Source organism: Drosophila teissieri, chromosome 3L, assembly GCF_016746235.2.
Source record: "Drosophila teissieri strain GT53w chromosome 3L, Prin_Dtei_1.1, whole genome shotgun sequence".
NCBI lineage: Eukaryota > Metazoa > Arthropoda > Insecta > Diptera > Drosophilidae > Drosophila > Drosophila teissieri.
Window position 1 is genome coordinate 21246756 of NC_053031.1, and position 12659 is coordinate 21259414.

A 12659-nucleotide genomic window follows, 5' to 3' on the forward strand; every position below is an offset into this window, starting at 1 on the left:
CTAAGCGCATAATAAACGTCAAGTAGTTCTTACGCAGACATTGACTCCTATGTAAGCAAAACGTAATACATATAAATATTTATTTCATATATAAAAGATATTATATAAAGGAGTTTGTCTGACACAGTTTCTGTGGTCTACAGCTTTTTCAAACCAGAAAGTCCTAGTCATGTACAAAAAATGGGAGGACTTCATAGGAAAACTCGAACGGTGGTTTTCTCTCTGTGCACCAATCGAATCTCACCTGAAATATCATATATCCCGAGTCGTACATCCAAAAGTCCTCGGGCGTGTGGCCGGGCTTGGTCAGCTGAATGGCCAGGCAGCGCTGCAAGATCAGACGGCAGCGCTGTGGACCACCGGGTGACTTGGTGCCCATTTCTGTTGGTGTCTTTCTGCTGACGGGTTGCTCGGTGGCTTGGTTTCTTGGTTGCTTTCCCAGGTTTTTTGTTAGCCGTCTAAAAATAACGCCAAGAGTTCAGACTTAAGGATCTGGCACTGCGCGCGTGTGTGTGTGTGAAAGGTTCTTTTAATGGTCAAGCACTGGGCAGTGAACGAAAAAAAATACCACACGGAGGAGAACGCGATAAGAACCAAACCCGTATTTGCAGAGTTGTATCTCTTTTATCTTTTTTGTTTTGCTCTTGGCCAGGCTACACATTATTTTTGCACACTTCTTAGACCGGACTTCTGTGGCTTTTTATTTGGGAAATGAACTTTTCACATCAACATTATATTATCCCAGCATCTCCACCGCGAACGCGACGCCTGCGCACTAAATCACTCAGCAGTACTCACTCTCGAATGCGAATGCGAATGCGAATGCCAGTGCGAGTTGCGAACCACACCGAACTGAACCGAACCGAACCGAAACGACCGAGCGACGAATCCAAACTGAAGTTGCGGCGCCAAGAAAAGTGGTCTCACGACCGCTCTTTCGCCGGAGAGCGAGAGCGGCGTTTGCGGTGAGAGCCAACTCGCCAACTTTTTTTGAGACCTGAAACGATAGAAAAAATCGGAGAGCCCGCTTTAAAACCTTGATTATTAAATCAATTAGGTGTACGAAAAAAGGAACAGAAAAAAAAAAATAATACTAAATTTATAAACTGGAGTCAGGCCGCCGAGATCGCTATCTTGTCGTCGTTCTGTCTGAGAGACAAACGGGCTATGCTCCTAATAACATCATCACATCATCATAGTCGTATCATTATCGTTAACTGTAAGCCGTGTTTGGCAACTGTTTTTCAGCCACACAGTGGGCCTTTGAAAATTGTCATTCTGGATAGCAGAACAAAAAACTTAACACAAAAGGTGTTCAAAAATGCTTCTTTATTAAAAAAATGTGGCATGTGACGTTATGATAGGAACTTTAATGCAGTTGTAAAGGCGCATAATATCATTCTGTGACATCACTAGGAATAAACCCATCTTTTGAGCCTCCACTGTATTCTAATTTGTTGGCATTTGTTTTTGCATTGGGTTGTGTACATTTTGATTTTTTGAATGTGTCTTGGTTGGCGCTTGAAAGTCATTTCCTGCCCGAATCGCCGGATGAGCAGATGACTCAAAATGGGTTAATTAAAAACCATCTAGCAGTGATTTTATTTGGGCCGATGAAAAGTCATGTGCCCAAAAGAGTTGTTCTCAATAACCCAGATCTCATTTAGAAATCCTACGGCGGTCATATTCACTAATGGACTTTGAGCGCATGCGAAATCTAGGAAATGTCAGAATAGTCAGTCGCATCCATAATTGCGTATACGTCATGTGCGCCGACTGTCAATCACAGTTTTCATGCAAATTCGTTCGCTTTCCGCTTTCCGCCCTGTCCAAATGCATTAAGTGGAAATGCATTAGGTTGACTGTCTTTTTTCGGTGCGTCAGACCAACGGAATTTGCATAAACAATTACGATTTAATGAAATTACACGATAAGGCGAATGGCGACTGGCGAATGGGATTTATTTTAATTTCCAGCACTACCCGTAGCCGCATTTGTGGAGCCATCCATCTTCCCAATTCGGTCAGAGCGCACGCCACGGCCATAACAAGAAAGTTTTGGGGGAAGACAGGGCCAGAAAGCGAGATTCGTTTGGTTTGGGGCCAATTAAATGGTGAGATCACCGCCCACATCTCTATACTATATATATACATGCACATACACATATGTAGATGTACGACTCTACCTTTACGATCTACAGCCACACAGATCAAGTGTGTAACCCCCTTCCTTTTGGGCATTTTCTTTTTATTATTTATTTATTGCGGCTTGTATTTGTCGACCCATTAAGCGTCGGCCTTTGTGAGAAAACACGTTTCTTCTGGCCACATTCCAAAAAAAAAAACTAAAATATGAGAATTTGCCAGCAGCTTTTGACTCCGCTGGCAATCATTTGTTTGTCTTACAAATCACTAACAATTTGAATTGGTGAAACGCTGACCGCCAAGCTCAAAAGGTGCTAAAAAACTTTGCATAAATTATTATTAACAATTATAACCAGCAGTTGAGCTCCCAAAAAATACGACAGGTTTACCATGTTCTTTGCAGTATTGGCCCTCGGGCTCTTTTTTTAAAACAGTCAGAGAAATATGTCAGCTTCGGTTTTTCTTTCAAAATTAAATTGCTGATTTGATGAATTTAATAGAAAACCAAAAATATACCTGTCCCCTGAAACAGAAATGTTTTCGTACACACTTTGACAAGGCTATTAAAGACTTCGGACCACCTTTCTTTTTTGGTTTTAAGATACTTGCCGCGAGCAATTCTCATACTTTTGAAGGCTTTGCCTATGATTCAGTAATTACATTTGCACATAAGCACATTGAAGTAAGATTTCGAGAGGTTTTGGTCAAGAGCCCGTTTGCGAATGCGCAAAACAATTGAGCAAATCCTTGAGGTTCAGCCTTGAACTTCAATTGAAGATCGTCATCGTTATGCTTTTAAAACGGCACGAAAACAAATCGTTCAATTACCAACTGGCCAGCGTTTTCTAGAGGTGAACTTGAACTTTAATTTCCGGCAGAATGAAAGTTTTTGTCTTACCCTTTAATATGGGTAATCGAGTAAATAAATAATATTTTCAAGTCCGTTGGAATTTCCAAATCAGAAATTTTGAGTGCTAGATCTTCAGTTATGCCAATGCGAAATCAATGAACTTTGCTGGTGCTATGTTGAAAGACAATGTAGCTAATTAGTACATTAAGGACTAGCGTATTTATATGGATTTTTTATGGTTTTATAAATATTTGGCTTAAGACCAAAACAATCAAACTTTATAAAGTGATTTTCAACCCGTTTTTTAGCCGTTACTCGTAGAGTAAAAGGGTATGCTAGATTCTTTGATAAGTATGTAACAGGTAAAAGAAAGCGTATCACTAAACACTATATATTCACTTTTGAAAACTGATTTGATATTTTTTAATTTTTGTTTGTCCTATAAATATAAATCGGTATATAACAAAATTTTGGCTACGCCAACACTTTTGAAAAATTTCGCTTTCTTTAATATTTTTTTGTTCAAATTTCTATTGAAATGCACGAAAAATGTTGAAATTTCTCGTTTGCTCTTCCACTAGCCGAGTAACGGGTATCTGATAGTCGGGGAACTCGACTATAGCATTCTCTCATGTTGGTTTTAATGACGTCAAGGGATTAGCTTATTTCTTCGTTTTAACACTTCCTTGTAAGTTTGCATCTTAAATGAAATGCCTGCAACATTTTTTACGACTCGGATTTCTGGATGGGAATCCTTTCCTTCATTATAATGAGGCTTTATGCCGCCGCTCACCTACACCTACATACGACATACTCCCCCGTCGATTATATTTGACAGCTTACTTTCAATTGCGACATCTAGTTAGCGCAAATTTAAGAGTGAAATAAAACAACACGATCGCAAAGAGTGGATCGAACTGGGGATCATTCAATGGCAGACTGGATGGTTGGATGGATGGATGAATAGCTTAATGAAGCAAGAGCCTGTTCCGCGGTTCGTGGTTCGTAGTCCGTGGTCCGTGGTCGCTCAACGCGATGCCAGGCTTTTGGCACTCCATCCGATCCGATCCACCCGCAAAGCACATCACCCAAAAACCCCCCTTTGTACCGCTTCATATTTCAGTTATACGGTTCAACGACAACGACATCGCCAGGTTTTGCGGGGGAAGCGAGGAGTAGGGGCGGCGATCCAATTGCCGCAATGTGGCAAAGCAATCGATTTAAGCGCCGCATAAATTGAAGCTGGGGCTCCAACTTCGAGGAAAACCAATCCAAAAGGTTCCTCCATGTACAACATGATGAATTGTTTTCTTTGTCGACTTGTCGACTGCTGCGCCGCTAGTGGGCAACTTGGAAACTGAAAACTGTGGCAGAGAAGTGCAAAAAACTGAAGGAGATCGCTGAATGACGGAGTGGGGCTGCGAATGGAGTGGGTGGTTAGGGTGGTTTGGGGGCAGAAAAGCGGTGCGGAAAAAATTGCAAATTGTATCAAAAATTTAAATATTCGCTTTCATTATGCGGCGGCAGCTTGCGCTCTGCTAATAGACCAACTGCCATTGTGTTTCTTTTCTTTTCCTTTTGCCTGGTTTATATCTCTTCAACCAACTGCCAACTAGGCATTTCCCTATTCAATTTTGACAGGCGCGTTTTTATTCAAGTAATGAGCTGCATTTGTGGGCAGGGAAATTAAGTGAAATATCTTAGAGGTAGGGTTTTCAATCGTTAGGCTCGTCTAAGGCCATCAAAAATAATTATTTGGGAGTTGTTAATAGATCCTAAAAGACATAAAGATGTAAAAGAATATTTAAGTGAAGTAAAGAAAAAAAATGTAAGGCGTTTTAGCAAGTGAAATAAAGCGACATTTTTCATTTCCAAAAGCACTCTTAAATAATTTATTGTTTTCCTACCGCATTATAAGGATTTTTCTTCCCCAATCTGAAATAATTGTATGACCATTCTCATTGAGCCCACTACTCGTATACGTGATGTGAATATCTTTCGCGTTTACCAACTGATGAAGGCTGTAAAACCAGTGAATAATTATAAATCAAAAGCAGCAAAAAGTAAAATGAGGAACACAAACCCAAGTCGAGGATTGTGGGGAAATACCAATCCAAAGACAAAAGCAAATTTGAGAAATGCCAAAGATGCTCGGCAAAGCCAAGAAATGACATGGCCATGTGCTCCTCACGGGATGCCATCTCATAGACGTGGAACAGTGGTCCAGACCACGACGGAAGATGCAGATTGCCGGCGGAGATGGGACTGGAGACGGAGTGCGAGTTGGAGACGGAGTGCGAGTTGGAGACGGAGACGGAGGCGGAGCAGTAGCCGAAAAAAATGTCTGCCAGGCGGAGACACTGCGGCAGACGATGCAATAACACCAGGAATTTTCATATAGAAAAGCTTGTCCAGTCTAATACTCTATAAGACGTTTTTCAAAAATGTTTTCAAATTACATTGCAAAACATTTTTATATCAAGATAATGTGTATATTGTGGTATTTTTGAAAAACAATTTAATATTCATTGCATAGAAATGCAGGCTTCGGTTTATGGTAATGAGCAATAAAGTACTTTTATTATTTAAACATATATGTACGTATCTTACGAGTATAAAAAATGAATGTATTCTATTATTTGCTTTAATTAGCCATTAAAATGAATGATTTTTTTAATGATTATGTTGCAATCATGACAACATATAATGAGTAAAGATGTCAGAAAATGTTGCTAAACTTACAATATTCCCGTATAAAAATTCGTGGGTATGGGTATATGCTGGCGGATATTAGTACAAATTTCTTGAATAATTTCAAAATGCATTTAATCCCGGGCTTCTTTTTCATATCCCAATTGAACGACCAAGCTAAAATACCCGATTTTGATCGATTCTGAACAGAAGCCGCTAATACTAACCATTGATAACACCACAGTACAATAAGCACTCCACACGCTCACACACACAGTCGAGATTCGTTATGCAAGCATCCAGTGCATCGCATCTTCAATTTCAGCATTCTTTCGCCAGTCTGCGTCTGCATACTTGCCGCTTCTGCTTCTCCGTTCCTGCTCTCCCGCTCCCCGTTCCGCTGCCCCCTCCCCCTGCCCTTCGCGCTGGCCCACAAAACCCATGGAGCATTCGCATTGATTGCGCCGCCTGCTTGGAGCTTCGGTTTGACTTTAAGTTTGCCGCGTGAAAGCAAACAAACACACAACAGGCTGCATATAAAAACGGAAAGGAAAGCGTAAAAAGTAATAAAATCAACTGAAATTGCTTAACACCCAGAGTAACGTTAAAATGGTTAGATTTATTTATTTGCTTGCCGCTGGGAATATCAAAAACGATTTAAAGCCTCTACCGACATCAAAAGTCGTATCATTAAATTGTGGGAATTTAATTACAATACATTTTTTGGTTTTAAATTTAACAGAAATTCGTTAGATACTTCTTTATCCGTTTAAAGTGAAATTCTTTTAATAATTTTTATAATAAAATTTGTGTAAGGAAGTTCATTTGTTTTATTAATTCGATCCTTAAAAAATCATAAAAGTGTTTTTTAAATCGTTTTAGATTTTCTGTAAACCTATTAATACCATTTTAATTGGGCTAACTAGGCTAAAACTTTAATAATATTTACGTTGGTTTTAAGAATCACAGTAATTATTTATTCTTGCAAATACCACGAACAAACATACATATGTATTATACCAAACTAATTAAACTCCTTCATGTAGCTGATATTGGATAGCCGCCACGCTCTGTGTGCAATTTGATCGGTAGGTGGGATTCGATTGGCTTCCCATTAATCCTGGGCCACAAAATGCAGTCTTCGCAGAGTTTTTTGTGTTTATTGCCGGTGGTTGTGGGCAAGTTTTGTCTTTTTCCTTGTCTCGTTTGTCAGACATTTGACAGTTGTTTGTTATTTTTGCACGTTGACTTTTCTCCGACTGCGTCTGTGTGTCATGTGGCTGTGGCATATTTTCCATTTTTCCCATTTTCCATGCCCCCACAGAGGTTGCCTAACAGACGCCCACTGTCCCATCGCCGCCTTCCTCGCGCCCCTTTCCCATTTTTGCTGCTACATTTTGGATTTAAATTTTTATGGCAAGTCAAATTTTTATTTTATTTATTTCTTTGCAACCCGCTGCATTTATTGCCATTTTCGTAGTGAGTCGAGGAAGTTGGAATTTGCATAGAAAAATGGAAATTAACAAGACCATTTGACTGGCTGTCCATCTAAGTCGGGGTCTTTCTATCAGGCCGTCTCTTTCACTCCGCCTGCTTGGGTGCTATCCTGCTCTAGTGCAAAATGTTTGTTCGTCCTGTTTGTACATTTGTCCGTGTCTATATTTAGCTTTATGTAAACATGTTTGACCAACTGAACTGACTGAATGACTGACTGCCTCAGTTGGGAATGTAACTCCCCCCCTAAAAGTCCGCTCCCTCTCTTTCTTTACCTGTGATGTAATCTCGGTAATGCATGCGACAAACTTTCATCTCGAATTGCAAAATCCACGCAACACGAAATAAAAGATCGCAAAGACCGGCTTACACTGTTTGAATAATAATTAATAAATAATACTTAAATCGAAGAGGTTTCCTCTCCTCGAAGAGGTAAGCTTTATAAAAAGACCATTTCTGTTGTGGTTGTTGTTTATCTTAAAAATGTTTATAATTTCTGTTTAGCTGGGGATCTCAATCTTTGGCTTACAGCAGCTGAAGTGAAATTTCTCGTACTTAAGATGTTGCAGATGTTTCCTACGTGACCTCGAAGACAAACCTCACGTACAAGGATTTCATTTTTTTGTTGACTTGGCCAATATACACCACTTATATAAATAAGTATTTGTGTACCTTGTATCGTGGAAAGTAAAAATTGATACATGCATTGTCAGCACCATCAAAATCGGTTTCCTTATGGATTCCAATATTTTTATAGTCCAGTCACGGAAATTCGTTTAATGAAAGCCACGGCGGCAGGACAAAGAGGGACCTCTCAATAATAATATATTCCGTGCTGTTCTCTTATGTCAAGAGAAATCCTTCCTATGCTCAAAGTGATGTCATAATCAAATATCAGCCGACAGCCAACTGAAAGGGGTATCAGAGGGTATCTTCAAACGTCAAATTAATGCACGTTCACTGTGAAAAGCGATATACTTAGTGAGGAAAGCTACTACCACGTACCTGTGGTGAAAGAAGTATGAAGCTACCACCTGTTTTTAAATATATTTTATTTATTACAAGCTTACGAAAAAAAAACCATTCAGGGCTAAGCGTTTTTGAGGTCTTTCGTCACTAGACTGAAATTTTACCTTAAAATTTGTTCTGTACCAGACTGTAAATCATTTTTTTCGATGAAAACCTAAAAGCAAATGCGCCAAATTGAAACACAAACCCCAACGAGTCCAAGAGACAGTTGGAGCAGGTTAGTTGCGATGATGATGCGGATGCTGATGGGAACGGGGAGGCCATGGAGGGGTGGGAGCCAAAAGGAGTCACTAGCAGAGCACGACGAAATTAAACAGGCTTTTCAAAGGCGAGGGGGTGGTGGGAAAAGTAGCAGACAGCAGTCAAAACGGACAGCAAATACAGTAATTAGATCACAGCACAGACAGTCAAAAGAGTGCAGGGTGCGGGGATAGTGACGAATAAAACGAGAAGCTGGAACGTGACGGAAGAGAAGGAAGCAAGGAGTGGGAAATCAAATTCGAACGGAAAGATATAAACGAAGTGAGAAGTGGACTAGGAAGCATAAGGTAGGTCAAGCAGTTGGCCTGCAAATCGTTTTTGCTTTTACATATATTTTAGTGAGTGATTTAGCTTTATATTTAAAGAGGTATCTTTCACCAATACATATACATTTCATACATATTTTACACATAATTCATATTTTAGTTTTTATTAGCAATACAAAAAAATACGAATATTGCTCAAGTAAGCTGTTGGCTTTGCGTACAAGTGCACATAAAGCAGGCTCAACTTTTAATTAATGCAATAAATTATTTCCGTAGATCATGTCGCCCTATAAGGATAGAGCTATTTTGCAGCGTAACTTACAAATAGACGAAAACCACCCGCACCGCCCGCAAAATCTCTGGCTTCCTGCCAAGAAATAAAAAGAAATAAAAACCCATGTTGCATGTGAGGCAGCTTCCTAATCGACAACGATAAAAAGAAAAACAACAATGGACACATTCGTGTGTGCGAAAAAAACTATACTCAATTACTCAACAAACATAGTAACCTAGTTCATAAAAAACAACTGCAACAAATGCTGTTAACAGCAGCGGCCAACAAGAAAAGCAACAAATTCATTTTCGCCTTTGTTGTTTTGATTTTTGCTTAGGTTTTGTTGCCGCTTTCCACGAGAAAAGTCCTTCAAGCGTGGCAATCACATGGAAAACGCTTGCCGCCGTTGTTGCTGATTTATCGTTTTCATTTTGCAGAGCTTGTTGGATGTTGTAAAAGGAAATGTCAATTCCGCTGCTGCTGCTGCTGCTGCAAATGTGGCTGCCCGTTTGCCAAACAATGCCAGCGAAATAAAAAATACCCCACTAATGTAAGTCATATAACAAATTTCGTTGCTGGGCTACTTGGAAAACAGAATTTCGTGTGTCTTGCCAGCTAGCCGAAGGGCACTCTTCAAAAATATGCTTTGTTATTTGGCAACATGTCCTTTAGAATGAAATAATACAACAAGGAGTACTCGTATTTGCAAAATACAAAATGAAATAGGAGAAAAGTAACAAAAAACGAAGATATGTACTACAGATTATGAAAACCATAATTTCGAATTAATTTAATTTCATACAATTTTTAATCTTAACTTTTAATAGAAATTCAGTAAAAATTACTATTTTTATTAGAATAAATAAATATAAATATTTCATTTATATACGCATTTCAGACCGATAAAAACTATACAATAAATGCAATACAATATTTAACCAATTTATTTCAATATTCAAGAAACATGTATGTTATTGGAGATTCAGCTTTTTCTTAACCACACCTGATTTACGGTCGTGGTTGTGGTTTTCAATGACTTCTCAGTAGATATTTTTTCGAGTGCATTGGGGAACGAGCATCAGATCTGGAGATTCTTTGCCGCCCTTCGTGGACTTTCTCCTACCTCCGATTCCGATTGCGATGCCACCGATCTGCAGCCTTTCGGTGCCTCCTTGCGTGATGTCCAGCAATGTGCCCAAGCCTGTTTTTTCGCCCTGCTACCCCTGCCACCACGGCCCCAATGCCCCCATCTCCCTTTTGTTTTGACCCTGCCAGAATTTGTTAGCTTTAGCAGAACAACAGGAAAGCCAAGAAGAGACGCGACTAAGGCCCAAAGCGAAGCGCCGTTTCAGTCTGGGAATGGGATCCCATGGTTGGGTACTTACATACATACGAGTATGCGCATATGTATGGAGCCTGGAGCTCTTCAGGGATCGTGAGTCAGCAGAGTTTTGGCTAAGAAATCTGCTAAAAATATAAGCCTCGATGATGATTTATTGTTTGGCTTATTAGAACGAGAGGGAGAACTGCGATAGGAGATCGGATTTATGCTGTTGACTTTAAAGCGCTGGAACCGTGTCTTATTGGAGCTTAGTGACTCACCGCGGGCCAGAACTTTCCACTCTATGAAAGGTGGTATGCGAAAATGAAATATGTAAGTGGGTGCTTTTTAGCACATCCACTTCAGCTGGTAATTGGCGGCATTTCAAACTCAGATGGTCCTTAGTTCATTTGAAACTTGTGAACTGGCTTTTTCGTTATTTAAATAATAAGCTGTCATTGCTCGCTTTCTTATAAAGAACAAAGTGTTTTTACAGACTTTGCTTCGGTAAATGAAATAATAATTAAACACGTTCCCCTTCGGATTTAATAAGCATATATAGAAACAAAGATAATATCAAAATCTAAACAGCATGAAATCAGAACCATGTCAAATAGTAATACTCCTAAATGCATTTGTTCAATTCTACATCCATTTTTTAATAAATGACAATAGGTTTAGAAAGGGAGCTTGCATTTGTTTAATTCTACCTCCATTTTTTAACAAATGACAATAGGTTGAGAAAGGGAGCTTGTGAATAAATTCGAAATCACTCTGCCTTTCTTAAAATATTTGCGATTAAGAATACATAAAGACGAATCGCTTGTCCAGAGTCAAATGCCTTTTTTTTGGCCTCACACTGGCTTTCTTGGAAGCGCTCTCGATCGGATTCCGAGTCCAATTCGAGTTCGCATTCAATAACAGATTTATGCATTGGCCATGGCAATCTAATACGAGCCACAATAAAAGCTTGAATATGGTCATTTGGCAACACGTCAACAGCAACAGTAACAACAATAACAACTGAAGCCAAGGCAATGAACGAAACGTGCCTACGTCTAAAGATCGGCGATAAGCCCAAAAAGAGGGAGTTATAGACACTTTGGATAACTCGGGGGATAAGTCGGAGGGGAGGGTAACACCACTCTGTGCAAGGAAAGTTTTATTTTCAGTGCCCCAGGACAAATTGTTTGGAGGCGACTGCCACTAGCCTCATCATTCACGGCCATTTGCCTTCTATTAAAAAAAAAAAAGGTTAAATAGCTAGGATTTCATTTCAGATTTTTTTCATATTTGTTGTATTAGTGTACCTAAATGGCAGAGATTTCAGATTTTTACTACTGCATAGTTATATAGAAATAAAATGATGTAGAAAGGAAGAAAATAATTGGAAAAGTCAAATTTTGCATAGCAAGTATTTTTTCGACAGCTTTCTTTCACTCGATCCGCAAACAATTTTAAGAAGACTGTGTCAAATTCATTTGATTGCATATATATGCATAACAATCATTCGCGTGACTTGTGATCAGTGCATGTTTATGTTTATGTTTAAGGTCTGTAAATATTCATAAATTTAGTCGCTCATAAAGCCTTGGCTATTAAAAATCCTAAAACAGGCTTTGCGAACCCTGGTGGTGTTTTCCACCAGAAAAACTTTCCTCGAAATCTGCATACAAGCCGCGGTAGCTGAAAACTGCCTACTGTGAATGAGCAGCGATCTTCGTGGGCAGGAGAAGGAAAATGCAGGTGACTGGAGGAGATGTGATGGGATGGGATGGAATGGAATGGGGGGTATTAAAGTCAGGTTGCCGCATTTGGTTGACGATTTTCACGGCCGGTTTTTTCTTTGCGATTGTCTACGGTTATTTCTCCTTTATTTTTTTGGCTGTTGAATCCCATTAGCAATTAATAGTCGGCACGAGAAATTTGCATTGCAAAAGGAAAGTGACAAAAAGGCGAGAGGAAAATATAAGGAGACAGTGGCAGTGGCACTGATCACTGATCACAACTCGCCGATACGGCAAGGATGCCATAATTGCGTGTGAGTTTGGCCATTCGTTTCGTTGGCTAATTGTTATGTATGTAGGCTAGCACCACCGAACAAAAAGTGAGAGTGACACCTGTTATACACACTACACTCCAAACGTGTCCAAGCATTTGCGAGTGTGCCTCTTCGATTCATCAGGCAGGCATCGGGCATCATCAGGCATCATCAGCCTGGGTTCAATTTGATCCACCTGCCATGCCTCCAGATCGATCTCTTTCGGCTCAGACGCATTAAGTTTCATGTGCCGTCATTATTTTAAATTATGCGCACAAGCGAAACTCT

At 39.7% G+C, this 12659-nt stretch overlaps 1 protein-coding gene across 1 annotated transcript in view; it reads right to left on the bottom strand.

Annotated features, from left to right (window-relative positions):
* Positions 1 to 12659, bottom strand: part of LOC122616903 — a 57046-nt gene that overhangs the window by 24549 nt on the left and 19838 nt on the right. Inside the window, exon 2 of the mRNA XM_043792491.1 lies at positions 245 to 997. Coding sequence (XP_043648426.1) covers positions 245 to 379 — 135 coding nt within the window. The 5' untranslated portion in view covers positions 380 to 997. The remainder of the gene's footprint in view (positions 1 to 244; positions 998 to 12659) is intronic.